The 15835-nt window shown below is 46.3% G+C and overlaps 1 protein-coding gene across 7 annotated transcripts in view; it reads right to left on the minus strand.

The window, feature by feature from the left end:
* Window positions 1-15835, minus strand: part of PTPRQ (protein tyrosine phosphatase receptor type Q) — a 294193-nt gene that overhangs the window by 14352 nt on the left and 264006 nt on the right. For 6 of the 7 annotated variants that reach the window (XM_033952701.1, XM_033952702.1, XM_033952703.1 and 3 more), the window contains 3 exons: window positions 9975-10109; window positions 8876-9001; window positions 2999-3147 (listed from right to left, as the gene is read on the minus strand). In XM_033952701.1, coding sequence (XP_033808592.1) covers window positions 2999-3147; window positions 8876-9001; window positions 9975-10109 — 410 coding nt within the window. The remainder of the gene's footprint in view (window positions 1-2998; window positions 3148-8875; window positions 9002-9974; window positions 10110-15835) is intronic. The other variant, XM_033952704.1, reaches the window with a different exon arrangement.

Raw genomic sequence — 15835 nt, forward strand, 5'->3', positions numbered from 1 at the left:
GTTATGTTCATCTGTTGCAGATAAGTAATGTTATATTGTGCTGCTGGCTGCGGCCTAATAAATTCCACTCTGAGTTGAAATTGTCTGAGTGTCGTTTGTACCAGGCCCTACATGCCAGGGGGGCAACAAGTGCTGAGTGCACGATTTGAGAATCAGCTCCGATCCCCATAGGGAGGAGCGATGGCAAATCGGCCGAAGCCGTTGCCACTAGCAGGGGGGGGGGGAAAGGGGGGGGGGGTTGGGAAGGGGGGGGTAGATAAAAGAGGAGTGGGAAGGGAGACGCACCCTTTTCAGCGACCCCAGAGCTAGGAGAAGGAGGCAGCATCCCTCCCACCCACCCTCGACTATCGTCGCAGCCATTCACCTGGAAGGTAAGCACAGCATATGTCTAAAAGCATACATATGGGCAGTGTTAAGAAATAGGGCACGTCACCTTGCTTGGACGGCAGGGAGGCCAGGCCATGAGCTTCACTGCAACCTAACGCTGAGGAGAGGACACCTCCTTGCATGGGAAGGGTCCGGCGAGCCGGGGAAACTTGTACGGCCCCCTACATCATGCAGGGAGATAGGCATATGCTGTGCGGCTGTTGTTATGTTATGTTGTCACGTTATGTTGTTATGTTATGTTCATCTGTTGCAGATAAGTAATGTTATATTGCGCTGCTGGCTGCGGCCTAATAAATTCCACTCTGAGTTGAAATTGTCTGAGTGTCGTTTGTACCAGGCCCTACATGCCAGGGGGGCAACAAGTGCTGAGTGCACGATTTGATAACACCATATTAGAAGGTTGTTTTTGTTAAATAACTCTCCTATCTTCATCTATTTGAAAGAGATTGTTGTCTTAGACTTTATATATTGAGGATTAGTGTCCTCTCCACTAAAGCGAACCCCAGACTCCATTCCTTCTCGCTTGCTGCTCCTTACACCTGGAACAGACTCTCTGGATCACCACGTCTAACTCCACCCCTGGCTTTATTCAAATCCACACTTTTGCTTTGAGTTTGCCTTCTGAATGCAGAGATTATCGTTGTAATTAATCCACAAGTCTGTCTATAGGACCAATAGGGACCCCTGAAGAAGACAATTGTGTCGAAACATGGACCGTGTTGGGTTCCCATGTTTCCAGTGGTTCAGGCCCTAGATGTTTTTATGTGGATTATTTATTTGTTGTAATAAAGCCATCATCTTGGACATCAACTCTCCACAAGCCTGTTTCTTTATTCAAATCCAGGCACAAGATCCACTTCTTTAAGGTTGCTTTTAATTCCTAGCCCTCCCTCACTGTAAGGCATTCATGCCCGATGAACTCTCCACCCCCTACTTGTCATGTTTGTCTGTTGAGTAGATTGTTGTAAGCTCAACTGAGCAGGAACCATGCCTTGAATGTTCTAATGTACGGCACAGTGTATGTCTAGCTACACTATAAGAACATAAGAAATGCCTGCACTGGATCAGACCTGGGGTCCATCTAGTCCGGTGATCCACACACGCGGAGGCTCAGCCAGGCATACCCTAGCGAATACCTTAGTCACTTGTATCCCTCAATGCATCCTGCAAGAAGATGTGCGTCCAATTTTTCCTTAAATCCTAGAATGGTGGTTTCCTCCCACCACCTCTTCCGGGAGAGAGTTCCAGGCGTTCACCACTCGCTGTGTGAAGCAGAACTTTCTGACATTTGTCCTGGCCGTGTCCCCTCTCAGCTTCAGTCCATGACCTCTGGTCCGAGTCTGAGTCACATTTGACAATGTGAATACGCTGTTTCTTGCTCACCATCCTTTCCCCCTGCTGGTGAGTGAGCTTGCTCCATTTTGTCAATTCCTTTTAGTATTTTAAAAGTCTCTATCAGATCCCCTCTCAGTCTTCTCTTCTCAAGAGTGAATAATCCCAGTTTTCTGAGGCGATCTTTGTACTCAAGTTCTCCATACCTTTTACTAGCTTCGTCACTCGCCTCTTCAGCAGTGTTATATCCTTCTTCAGGTATGGAGGCCAGTGTTGGACACAGTATTCCAAGAGTGGTCTGACCATTGCTCTATAAAGCGGCATTATGACCTCCCTTGATCTACTCGTGATTCCCTTCTTTATCATGCCTAACATCCTGTTAGCTTTCTTTGCCGCCGCAATGATAATTAGTAGCTGTAGAATGGATAAAGGGAGAATGGTTATTTACCCTTTCATTAGAGCAGTGTTCCCCAACTTGGTCCTGGAGTCCCCCTTTGCCAGTCAGGTTTTCAGGCAATCCACAATGAATATGCATGAAAGAAATTTGCATACAATGGAGGCACTGTAGGCAAATCAAGTTTGTGCATATTCACTGTAAATATCCTGAAAACAATGGGGGACTCCAGGACCGAGTTGGGGAACACTGCATTAGAGGACACTCTGTGAAGCCACACTTTTGAAAAACAATCAGAGGAAATATTTTTTCGCCCAACCCACAGTTAAATTGTGAAGCTTGTTTGGTGAAAGCAATTAGCATAATTGGGTTTAAAAAAGGTTTAGACAAGTTCCTGGAGGAAAAGTCCATACATTATTATTATCCAGCTAGACTTGAGACTTGCTTACCCCTGGGTATGAGGGAGAGGGACTGGCTCTAATCCCTGAGATCCTGCTAGGTATATGCAATCTGGAAACATCACCGTCAAAGAGAGGAAAGCTGGGCTTTGTAGACATTTGGTCTGTCCAAATGACCATTTATTTTGTTCTTAAACCATTTTAGCTATCACTTTGTAAATATTTAATGTGCATGCAAAAATATTACAAAAGGTCAGCTCCCAACTCAATATAAGAATAAAGGGGTCTATATGGCCTGATCCTCTTACCTCCCCATTCAGCAAGAATGTCTTTGGTGCCCCCCCAAACTTCTCTACCCCATCCCCCAATAGACTGATGCAATAGATCGTTCCCTATGCCCCAATAAAACAGCAAGGAGAGAACAAGATTAAGGAGCTCCCAGGAGCTGATCGCCGCAAAGAAACCACCAACTTTCAGTTTTTTTTACCTGCAGTGTGCAATTATGGGGGTGTTTTCCTGAGCTCTGCTGGCCCGAATCATCCTTACAAAATGAATTAAAGGCACCGTCATATCAGGAACACCATGTTCCGGCCAGGAGATGAAATTATATTGACGTACCATCATGCAGTCTCCGTGCTGGAAAGCAAAGGCCAGAGACATTCTCTTAGATCCAAGATTGAAAAGTGATGGGCTCAGATCGTAATGAGCGGCGGCGGGGGTAGGAGAAGGAAATGATTTTCCAGCGGAAGCAGATTTCAGATAGGACACAGAGAGGGGAGTTCACACACCCGAGCCAGGACAGGTGGAATTCTCCTCCTATTTTACAAGGTGCTCTGTCAAACGTAGAGCTTTCTATAAAATAGAGGCAGGGCTGTGCATCTAAGGCCCTCCTTGTCCAGAGGGAGCAGCGATTTTAAAAAGCTTGCACATGAGAAAAAATGTACTTCCCCGCTCCAAATAAATATGGGATCAGCTATCTAAAATTGCTGCTCCCTCGACCCTCACCAAATGGCCCCGATCAGTGGCACATCCCCCCATGGCACTGTCCCCCAAGTAACCTTTCCCTTTCCAGCAACACCTCCCCCCCAAAAAAAAAAAAAATGGTCCTCCTCAATGGTCTTCCCAGCACCAAGCCTGATAAACTCTAGTAACATTATTTTTAGAGGTCTTGGCAGGCATTTGCAGCCCAGAGATCAATTGCATCACTCCCACCCCACTAAACTTTAGGGCCCCTCAGTACGGCTGGGGTTGGTGTCATGTGGGTGTGGGACCTTTCAGGGGGCCCCTTCCTAAGCGGTTTTGGCCTAATGGTGGAGGTTGCTTCACACCTGCTCTGAAATGGCATTTAAAAGTCAGAGCCTCTCCCAGACATTTAAATCCTGCCATTTACACATGGGGATATCCGCTTCTAAAACAACCACCTAGATGTCAGGTATTTTCTAAGCATTTTTTTGCATGTTAATATTTGTAGGCAGGGGCATAGTAAGGGGGTGGGGGTGGGGTGGACCACCCCGGGCACCATCTTGGTAGGGACACCGTCAACACACCTCCTCCTCTCTGCCCACCTCTACCTCTTGAAATATTCACTGGCAGCATTTCCGACCTGCTGCTCGTGCCGGCTCAGCGCTTCCTCTGATGTCACTTCCTGTTCGTGGGGCCAGCAAGCGGCATCAGACGGAGAGCTGAGGGCAGCGCAGCAGCAGGTTGGAGATGGTGCTCGCTGCCGACAGCGAATATTTCGAGAGGAAAGCAAGCGGCAGGGAAGGAGCAGGGGGGCGGGGGCACCTCCTTTCTTCTCAATGCTGCTGTTGGGAGGTAATTTCAAATTAAATGTTTAATTCATCAAAGACTTTGGCAACATAGATTAGAAAAAAATGAATCAGGCCCCAAACTTATGACTGATAATTTATTTTTGAGAGGAGAAAGACACAGGTCTAGGGACAGGAGAAATGGGTTACAGGAAAATGTATTTCCATTTGGTTTCATTTTCTTTTTAAAGTAAATATCCAATAGATAGGCATTGGGATCTCCTAGTCTTAAATCACATTTTAAGGGAGCTGTTAAGAGTATGTTTATTTATTTAAAAACTTAATATACCGCCTGGAATCATAGTGGTTTCCAAATAAACATACATAGATTGAAAACAAAAACAGTACAAATCACTCTTCAAAATAACATCAACACATATGGAAAACAAAACCTATAAGTTCTTTAATAAAGTATTAACATGTTACAAAAATGCCCAAACATTGTTAGCAAAGACAGATCATATAAGTCACAGTTCTTCAACCGCCGGTCCGCCGGCCGGTGCCGGTCCGCAGGAAATTTTTGCAGGTTCGCACAGGGCCGGCAAGACTGACTGACTTCAACTTCCTGCCGGTCCGCGCAGGGCCGGCAAGATCAACATCCAAAGTCTGCGCTGGGACGGAGAGATCTTGGGGAGCCTCCGACAGTGGCTTTCTCCCCTCTCTGCAGCTCTCCTTTACTTCCCAGTGCAGCGATTCACAAAGGCAGCCTCGGGGCTTTTGATGAGTCGCGGCTGCCTCTGATGATGCAACTTCCTCTTTCCTCAGAGGCGGCGCGACCCAACAAAGGACCCGAGGCTGCCTTCATGAATCGCTGCGCTGGGAAGTAAGAAGAGCTGCTGGGAGGGGAGAAAACCACTATCAGAGTCTGGGAAGCTGCTGGGCAGGGGGAAAAAAGGGACAGCTGCTACTGGAGAGGGAGAAGGAGAGATGCTTCTGGGAGGGGAGGAGGGAAAGGAATCTGGGAAGCTGCTGGGCAGGGGAAAAAAATGGACAGCTGCTACTGGAGAGGGAGAAGAAGAGATGCTTCTGGGAGGGGAGGAGGGAAAGGAATCTGGGAAGCTGCAGGGCAGGGAAAAAAGGGACAGCTGCTACTGGAGAGGGAGAAGGAGAGATGCTTCTGGGAGGGGAGGAGGGAAAGGAATCTGGGAAGCTGCTGGGCAAGGAAAAAAAGGGACAGCTGCTACTGGAGAGGGAGAAGGAGAGATGCTCTGGGAGGGGAGGAGGGAAAGGAATCTAGGAAGTTGCTGGGCAAGGAAAAAAAGGGACAGCTGCTACTGGAGAAGGAGAAGGAGAGATGCTTCTGGGAAGGGAGGAGGGAAAGGGATCTGGGAAGCTGCTGGGCAAGGAAAAAAAGGGACAGCTGCTACTGGAGAGGGAGAAGGAGAGATGCTTCTGGGAAGGGAGGAGGGAAAGGGATCTGGGAAGCTGATGGGCAAGGAAAAAAAGGGACAGCTGCTACTGCAGAGGGAGAAGGAGAAGGAGAGATGCTTCTGGGAAGGGAGGAGGGAAAGAGATCTGGGAAGCTGCTGGGCAAGGGAAAAAAAAGGGACAGCTGCTACTGCAGAGGGAGAAGGAGAAGGAGAGATGCTTCTGGGAGGTGAGGAGGGAAAGGAATCTGGGAAGCTCCTGGGCAAGGGAAAAAAGGGACAGCTGCTACTGGAGAGGGAGGAGAGATGCTGCTGGGAGGGGAGGAAGGGAAGAGAGTTACTGCTGGACAGGAGGAGGAGGGAAGGGAGAATGAAAAAAGGAAGGAAACAGCTGGCAGAGAGATTAGAGGAGGGGAAGGGGAGACACAGGCATGAGAAAGTAGAGAGATTGATGATAGGAAGGGGTCAGCAGAAAAATAAGCAGAGAGGGACAACGATGATAGATCTGGTGTAGGAGAGATAAAAACGAAGAGCAGTGAAGCTGGAATGAATCATGTAAAAAGGAGAGAGGGGCACAAGCTGGATGGAAAGGGGAGAGGGGCTTAGAAAGAAGACAGATACCATATGAAAGGGGGAGAGGACAGACAGTGGATGGAAGGGGCAGATGCTGGATTGAAGAGACAGAGAGGGCAGACGCTGGAAGGAAGAGAGTGAAAAGAAGATTGAAAGCAGAAACCAGAGACGACAAAAGGTAGAAAAAAATAATTTTATTTCTATTTTGTGATTAGAATATATCAGATTTGAAATATATATCCTGCTAGAGCTGGTGTTAGACATAACTGGGGACTGCAAAACCCAGGCAGTGCTTCTTTAGCTTCCAGCTGGCTTAGGGCGCTCTCTGACCAGGGGGCAGTTGCCCTAGTTGCACTCCCCTAAAACTATTCCTGTCATGTGTGACTGCAGTATTCTGTTAGCATGATATTTCTGTGTAGCATTCTGTAATAATTTGGCTTGTTCAGTTTTCTTGATAGTAGAGGGGATATATGTGAAGAGGAGGGGTGACAGGGGTTTTGTTGATCCTGCTCTGAATTATTTGTATTTATAAAATGACAATTGTACAGAATATTGTTTCTTTTTATACTTTAATAAAATACATTCAATATAAAATCATAACTGAGGCTTGTGTGGATGGGATCAGATGATATGTGGGGACCGAGCTCGCGAAGATGGGGCGGAAATGGGGTTTTTTAATTTTAGTCCTAGTAGTTTGCCGGTCCACAAAATAATTCTTTTTTTTCTGCCGGTCCACGGGTGTAAAAAGGTTGAAGAACACTGATATAAGTACACGTCTATAAACAGCTTGGTTTTCAACAATTTCTTAACGCTGTAATGGTCTGCGCATAATCTTAATTGCCCAGTAAGCTTGTTCCAATATGATAGTCCAGCAATGGAAAACATTTGAAGTTGAGTTGCCACGTATCTTACATTAACAACTGTCAGTGCTACCAATTTCATTTCCCCCTCGGAGCGCAATGCCCTCGGAGATTTATAAATCTCCCATAGAGATTGAAACCAAAGGTTGTACAGTATGATATACTATTTGATGTATTAGCTTTTAATTGGATTCTATGCTCAATCGGTAGCCAGTGCAGATTATTCAATATTGGAGTTATATGGGCTGTCCTCATCACCCCACTGATGATCCTAGCTACAGAATTCATATATACCTGCAAAACCTTCGATTTCGTTTTTGGTAGACCCAAGAACAAGGAATTACAGTAGTCCAATCTTGTCAAAAGCAAAGGTTGGGCCACAGTGCGAAAATCATATTTATTCAGAAATGGTTTTAACCTATACAACATATGAAGTTGAGCATAGCCTTTCTGAATAATACACCCAATTTGCTTCCTCATAGTCAAAGCCGAATCTAAGCAAACACCCAAAATTGTAATGTGGTTTCTTATCAAATTAAAGGTTCTATTTACTTATTTGCATTAGTGTTATTTCACACATAACAGCAAAAAAGAAAGTAGAGAAGGATCAAACCAATCGATGGCATAGCGAGGGTGAGAGGACCCCTTGTCTCCGCCTACTGTTCCTTCCCCGATTCCCCCTCCTATTGTCCATGTGCTCCCTTCCCTTCCCCCATACCTCTAGCAGTTCACCATCGTAACAACTTCAACTTGCTCCTCGCGACCCCCAGCGGCTTCCTATGTGCGGCACCCAGAAGTGACGTCAGCAGGAGAACTGACACGGTTGCGAGGAACACGATGAAGTTGTTGCTCACAGCAGTGAATAATTAGAGGTATGGGGAAGGGAAGGTGGGGTGCACGTGGCAAGGGGAGGCATGGCAAGAGGCGGAGGGAGAAGAAAGGAGGAGGGGTGCTGGCACCCCCCAACATGGCACCTGGAGCGGACTGCCCCCTCCTTACCCCCCCCTTACTACCACTGAAACCAATTTCAACTCAAGGTAAAAAAAAAACCACTTTCATTGGTCAGACTTGATGCAGATCTGCGTTTCGATACAGTGGCACCTGCCTCAGGGGTCAACAAATCAGCATTGCTCTTCCTTGTGATTAAGCTTTTTGGAAACCAGAATGCACTATTCTACTAGGTTGGTCTTTGTATTGCCAAAGATACCCTGGTCCATAACCCTGTCCTGGAGGACCAACAGGCCAATCAGGTTTTCAGGCCAGCCCTAATGAATATGCATGAGAGAGATTGCATATAATGGAAGTGACAGGCATGCAAATCTGCTTCATGCATATTCATTAGGGCTGGCCTGAAAACCCAATTGGCCTGGTGGTCCTCCAGGACAGGGTTGGGGACCACTGTTGTAAGGTGTCCACATGCCCTGGTATCCATACCCATTTGGTTTGATTTGTGCCTCTGCACCGAAACGCAAATCTGCGTGAAGTCCGACTAATGAAAGTGGTTTTTTTTATCTTGAATTGAAATTCTTTTTCACTCTGCGCATTGATTTATAGAGGTTTCCTTCTCTTTTTTTTTTTTTTTGCTGAGACACATGAGTGAATATTAACATGATAATTAATACTCATTAAAATAGCACCCGCCCCATTGTTCACTAACATCTGAATTCACTTTAAAAAATAGAGCATTTTTACAAGAGAAGCCGTCATTTTGAATCCAGAGGCAGTTAAATACAAGACATCATGCCATTCCTTTTACCTTTTCAATTTTTATATCTCTAACGGTCCAATCTACTTGAAAGTCTTCCACCATCTTGGTAATCACGATATCTCCAAAAACTGTCACCGGTTTGTTATCTTCTGGCCAATACTGATGGCATCTGATCTGAAGGCAAGATCAATTAAGAGATTCTGTTGGTAACCGGTACAAATATGCCCAGGGCACAGGCTACAGAGATACTGTTCAGCCCCACAGATTCAAACTACAGAATGACACGGGGACAAATTTGTCCCCGTCCCCGCAGGAATTCAATTTCTCTATTCTGTCCCTGCGAGTTTTGTCACCGTCTTTGCCCCTTCTCCAATCCTGTAAGCTCTACCTTAACCACACAAACCTCGAACTCTTATGATTTTAAAAGCGTTTGAAGCTTGTGCAGATGAGGACGGAGCTTACAGGAATGGGGCGGGGCTAGGAAAAGAACTCACAGAGAAGGGACAGGAAAAGGGTTTCCAGCGGGGACGGGGAAAAATTTGTCCCTGTGTCATTTTCTAATTCAAATCTATTACATTATAGACATCTTGGATTTTCACAACTGTTACCAAGGCTGTGAATGGCCAAAAAGAAGTCCGTCTGGGGATTTTTTTTAGATTTTATTTTTATATTTGGGGGTTTTTTTTTACAGTTCATTTTTAATCTGCACATTAGAACTTTATAACAAGTAAAAATCAATTGTTCACATGTTAATTTGTAGGTTTAGGTTCAAATAATTGAGGTTGGCATGCCTTAAAAAGTGAAAGGCACCCAAACAAACCCAATAGACATCCTTTCCTTTTACTTAGGGTTACCAGATGTCTGGATTTCCATGGACATGTCCTCCTTTTCGAGGACATGTCTGGGGGTCTGGGCGGCGCTTTTGAAAAGCTTCCTGTCAAAATCGTGTTGGGAAGGGGCATCCTTGCATGCGAGGACGCCATGCGGCGACATCACGTACATTTACACCACGTCATGTCCGCACATGCGCAGATGCTGTCTGGGGGAGGAATGGAACATGACACAGGTGGAACTGGACGGGCCTGGGGGCGTGGCCATGGGGCCGGATTTTCCTTCGGGAAAATCTGGTAACTCTACTCATACTTACCCGTCCCTTTTCAAAACATTGTGTAAGCATTACTATAGACTTGGTCCTGGTTTCCCAAACCATTCTCCAGAAATCCCCTACAGTCCCGGGCAACGGTCCTTGTGTAGCAATGAACTCATTTGGACACAAGTAGCCCTACAATAAGAACAAAGGCATTAGAGGCATTAGAGGCATTAGAAATTGATTTTTGTTCACTCTATATTTTTTATTTTATTTTGTATTTTAATTTATCAAAGATATAATTGTAAAAAGAAAGAAATTGGAAACAATGAAATATATTCTAAGATAAAATGGTTGCTCTGGGCCCAAACCTCACTCCTTGCACAAGAGATGTTTGCTCCGCAGTCCTCATCATGCCTTCTCTACTTCCCTAACCTCTCCCAAATCATCTGGGCTTCCCCAGCATCTCATTCCACCTGTGGTATTAAAATACTGCAGAACCCGATTCGTGCCAGTCCGCTGGGCAAGGCTCCGGGACCCGACGGCTATCGTGGGGAATTCTATAAGTTGATGGTTGATGAGATCTCTCCGTTGTTGTCTGAAATTTTCAATTTAAATGTGGCCAAGGGGTTTCTGCCCCGTTATTTGAATTCCGCCGCGATCATTGTTCTTCCGAAGCCGGGCAGAGATCCAACCTTGCCGGACTCGTATAGGCCCATTTCCCTGCTGAACTTTGAGACGAAATTGATGGCTAAGGTGCTGGCGAATCGGTTGGCTCGAGTGTTGCCTTCTTTAATATCGGAACAGCAGGTTGGTTTTGTGCGTGATCGACCGGTTTCCAAGAATCTTCGCCGTATCTTGCTAGCCCTGGAGAAATCGGGAGTGGATGGGGGCCCCGCCGTACTGGTGAGCTTTGATGCTGATAAGGCTTTTGACCGGGTGCGGTGGGGGTTCCTCTTTGCCACGTTGCGGGCATATGGCTTTGGCCCCTTTTTTCTTAATGCTGTTTTGGCGCTCTATGATGACCCTGTGGCGCGGATTTTGGTGAATGGGGGTTTTTCGGATCCTTTTTCTATTCGTAGGGGGACTCGTCAGGGTTGTCCCCTGTCGTCCTTGTTGTTTGTGCTTTCCTTGGATCCCTTGATCCGGGAGCTGCAATCTAACGTTGACATCTGTGGCCTTCGGCTGGGTGCCTCTCATTTTAAGATTGCGGCCTTTGCCGATGATCTTTTGGTTTTTTTGACTGATCCACAGCGCTCCCTGTCTACCCTCTTGGAAAGTATTAGGGAATATGGGGATTTTTCCGGGTTCACCTTGAATTTGAAGAAATCGGAGGCTTTGTCCTCGGATGAGGGTCTTCGGCGGTCGTGGAGGGGGACCTTCCCGTTGCGGTGGGCGGATTCTTCTTTTTGTTATTTAGGCATCCAATTGTCCATGAACGTTCGAGAGCTTTACCGGTTGAATGTCACTCGATTGCTCTCTACTACCAGTACTGTGTTGGCCACTTGGCGTAATCTGCCTCTCTCCTTGCTGGGGAGGGTGCAACTTTTTAGGATGGTTTTGTTCCCTAAGTGGCTTTATGTCTTACAGATTTTGCCATTGTATCTATTGCGTAAGGATGTTCGGGCCCTCTCCTCCTTGTTGTCGAGGTTCTTGTGGGGGGGTCGGAAGCCTAAATTGCGGTGGCAGTTGTTGATGGGCTCATGGGGCCAGGGTGGTGTTGGGGTGCCGGATATTGCTCTTTATAATCAGGCCTGTCTTTTGCGTCACATCCGGGACTGGGTCTTGGGTACGGATCTCTATACTGATGTCTCCATGGAGCGTGATTATTTTTATCCTTTTCACCTTCTTTTTCTCTTGCATGCTCGGTTGGTGGAGTTACCTGTTTCCAGTCGCCGTAGTGTTTTGTTTCGCCCCCTTTGGGAAGTGTGGCGAAGGCTGCTCCCTCTTTGGAGGCAGGATCCTCAGGTCAGTGTGTTGTTGCCTCTGACCGGTAATCGTGCTTTTCTCCCGGGGTTGTTTCCCTCTGTCTTTGGGCGATGGCGCGCTCACGGATTTGAGTTGTTGTTTCAGGTGTTGCGAGAGGACGGAGGGCTTCTATCCTGTGATGAGTTGTTGCGTGGTGGTCTGCCTCCCTCGGGTCTTTTCTTTGCTCATTGCCAACTGAGGCATTATATTCAGTCTCTTCCTCGGGGTTCTCTTTCTTTGGAGTTTGGGATCAGTTTTCGCGCTTTTTTAGAGGGGGAGGTGGACCCTGCCTCCCGGATCTCGGTCTCCTTATACCATAAACAGCTTGGAGCCCTGAGACCGCCGCGGGATTTTTCCTGGGTGCTGCAGGCTTGGCAGAAGGATTTGGGGCAGGAGCTTGGGGTGGGTCTTTTGCCTCGGGCTCTGCGTGCTGTCCCAGCTTTGGTGCATAGTGCGGAGCTTCGAGAGTGCCACTTCCGGTCCTTGATGAGAGCGTATGCCTCCCAGAGCCGGGCCTATCATATGGGTTGCGTTGATACCCCCTACTGTCTCACCTGTCATGTGGAGGTGAACTCTTACTATCATGGTCTTTGGGGTTGTGAAAGTATTCAGAGTTTTTGGGGGGCCTTGGCTTCCTTTCTTCAGGGGCTGTTACGGGTTTCTGTTCCTGTTTCTGCATTTCATATGTTGTTCGCACATTTTTCTCTGTTTTCTGTGTATACTTCTGCTGAGAAATTGTTTTTGAGCAAATGTTATATTTTGGGGAAGAAGTGTATACTGAACTTCTGGTTGGCGGATGTTCCTCCCTCATTCTGGTATTGGAGGAATAAGTTACATAGCCTTCTCAGCTGGGAGGCCACCCTGGCTTCTTCCTCACGGCGAAGGAGCAGAGACTTTGTTCATATTTGGACTCCCTATTTGGACAGTTTGTCTCCTAGGGTGCGTAGTAGTATCTTGAATAGACTGCAGTTGTATTCCAGTCCGCCTGTCTGATCTGGGGGAGGGGGCGGGGTGGGGGGGTATGGGGAGGGGTCTGCTTTGGGGGGGGGTTGGGGGTCACGGGTTCTTTGTAACCTGAGAGGACATCAGAGTCCAGTCCTCTTGGGAGGTGGGGAGCCCTGTTTTCTTTTGTTGGGGGGGGGATTATTGCTAATGCTTTTGTCTGCAGTTTGTATTTGATATGGCTTGTTGTTTAATAAAAAACAGATTGCACTTAAAAAAAAATACTGCAGAACCCCTGAGACTCTTGTCCTACAGTCTGTATTTCAAAATTGGGTCTGTTAAGTGGAGGAGGTCTTAAAAGTGCCGATCTGCTAACTCAAGTGTGTCGCAAACTTCTTGAAGCCGCGGCACACTCAATTCAATATTAGTGGTTAGCGGCTAAAACTTAGCCAGTTATAGTGGGCGATAGCCGCAGTGGCGTAGCAAGGGTGGGAGGCACCCAGGGAAACGGTACCCCCTGCTCTCTTCTCTGTCCCTTGCTCCTTTCCTGCCGCACATGTACACATACCCCTTTCCTTCCCCTGTACCTCTGTAAGCTCCCTGGCGTGAGCAGCATCTCCAACTTGCTGCCCATGCTGGCCAGGGATCCCCTCTGATGTCACTTCCTGGTCTTGCGACCAGGAAGTGACGTCAGAGGCACAACTGAGGCTGGTGTGAGCAGCATATCCAACTTGTTGCCTGTGCTGGCCTCGGATCTCCCCTCTGATGTCACTTCCTGGTCCTGCGACCAGGAAGTGACATCAGAGGCACAACTGAAGCTGGCACAAGCAGCGAGTTACAGCTGCTGCTCATGCCAGCAAAGAGCTAGATTCCAGGTGTGCCGCGAGATGCCGGCGTGGAAAGGCACCGGCACCAGTGTCAGCTGACTGCTTACAGGACACACCTCTTGCGACAAGAGGCACGTCTTGTAGTCAATCAGCCTGCACCTGTGCTTCAGCTCCTTCTTCTCACCTCTTCTTCTGCAGCACCCCCCAACTGGCAGTAATAAGAAGCTAAGGGCTGCTGCTGGAGGACATCTGAGCATGCGCAGACGTCGACGTCCATTTCCAGATGCCCTCCAGCCGCGGCTCCGAGATTAGTGTGCCACAGCTTAAAAGGTTTGTGACATAGTAAGCTAGAGGTATGGGCAGAAGGGAAAATGCATGCGCGGTGGGAGAGGGGTAGGAAGGAGTGGGGGGCAGAGAGGAGGAGAGAGGTGCTTGTGCCCCCACCATGACTGCGCCCAGGGCAGTCCACCTCCCCCCCTTACTACACTACTGGCTAGCCACTAATTTTAAGTGCTGACCAGCCAAGTTGAGCGGCCAAATCAGACTGCACAAATGCCAGGTCTACGTTTGGACTCTCTAACGTAGCTGAAACAGTGCTGAAAATTGACTTAGCTGGCTACATTTTGATAAAAAAAAACAAAATGACCCCAAAATATCCACAGAGAAGAAAATCCAGAAGAAACCAAAAGAAACTCTGTGGAATGACGATGTTCCTCAATGGACTTTATTTGAAAATGTCAAAGTTCCAAAAGTACACTAAAATCATCCACATAAAATAAAATTATCCACATAAAAGTAAAGAAATCCACATAAAAGCAAATGCAAGCAGTGTCTCACTTCCGGCTCACCACATATTAGGACCCCTGAAGAAGACTTTTTGTCAAAACGCAGACCGTGTTGGGTCCTGCATCCCTGGTGGACTAGGTCCTTTAAGGCTTTTATGTGGATGGTTTTATTTTATGTGGATGATTTTAGTGTACCTTTGGAACTTTGACATTTTCAAATAAAGTCCATTAAGGAACATCGTCATTCCAACAGAGTTTCTTTTGGTTTCTTCTGGCTACATTTTGAGCCAGCAAATTATAAACCAGATATTCATTGCCAATTGCCATAAATGGCCTGTCATTGAATTTCCGGGGTCAGCACCAAGCGTGTGAGTCGGCCGGCCTGAATATCGGCACAGGCCCACAGTGGGATCTTCAAAGGTCTTTCTCACAGAGGGTTTCCCTTGGGGAGTGGAAAAATAGCTTGTACAGTCACAGCTATGATGCACTCATGGCCCTGATGCACTGTGGGGAATATGGAAATTACCCTAAAAATTGTATTTACTAATGGATTTAAACAAGATATAACGGTTGTTAAAAACAAGGTAGAAAAAGTTGAGAAAGACATTTTGGAAGTAAAGGAGATACAAACAACTTAATTAGAGATAATCTTAATTTAAGAAGAAAATAATAATAGAATGAATAATCTTAGAATACTGAATTTTCCAAAGGTACCGTTATTGTCAGCCAAAGAAGCTTTAAATAAATATTTTTTGGAAGTACTTAATGTTCCAGATGATACTTTTCCTCCCTTTTCAAAAATATATTATCTTCCTACAAAAACTTCAGAGTAGCAATGTCCGGTAGAGGGTGAACAGATGGACTTAACCACCATCCTGGAAACCTGAATGAAAGAGGTAGCTAGGCCAGCAACTTTACTAGTTACAATTGTGCTGCTACCTGATAAGAACTGGATATTAAAGTTATACTTCAAAAATAGACATAAAGAATTCATGGGACAGAGAGTTCAAATATTTCCTGATGTGACAAAAGAAACCCAGAAACGCAGAAAACAGTTCTTGCTTCTCAACCAGGGTTTACAGCGATGGGTGCTTTATTCTTATTATGCTATCCATGCAAGTGCATAGTAAAGTATAAATCTTGTAATTATGTATTCTTTTGAACCTTCACAACTAACGGGCTTTCTCTCCATGAAACGTCTTGAAGGGGAATTAGTAACAGCTTAGTTAATTACATTTCTCCTGTGAATTACTCTCAGCCTGATTGATAAAATATTCCTATTCATTACCATTTATTTTCACTTAAGTTTACCATCTTGGATCCTTAATATGGGACTCTAAAAATTTGATCAAGCAAAAGAATTATTCTTTAATTTTGTAACTAGTTTCTTTTTTGTAAT

The sequence above is a fragment of the Geotrypetes seraphini genome, chromosome 7 (assembly GCF_902459505.1).
Source record: "Geotrypetes seraphini chromosome 7, aGeoSer1.1, whole genome shotgun sequence".
Lineage (NCBI taxonomy): Eukaryota > Metazoa > Chordata > Amphibia > Gymnophiona > Dermophiidae > Geotrypetes > Geotrypetes seraphini.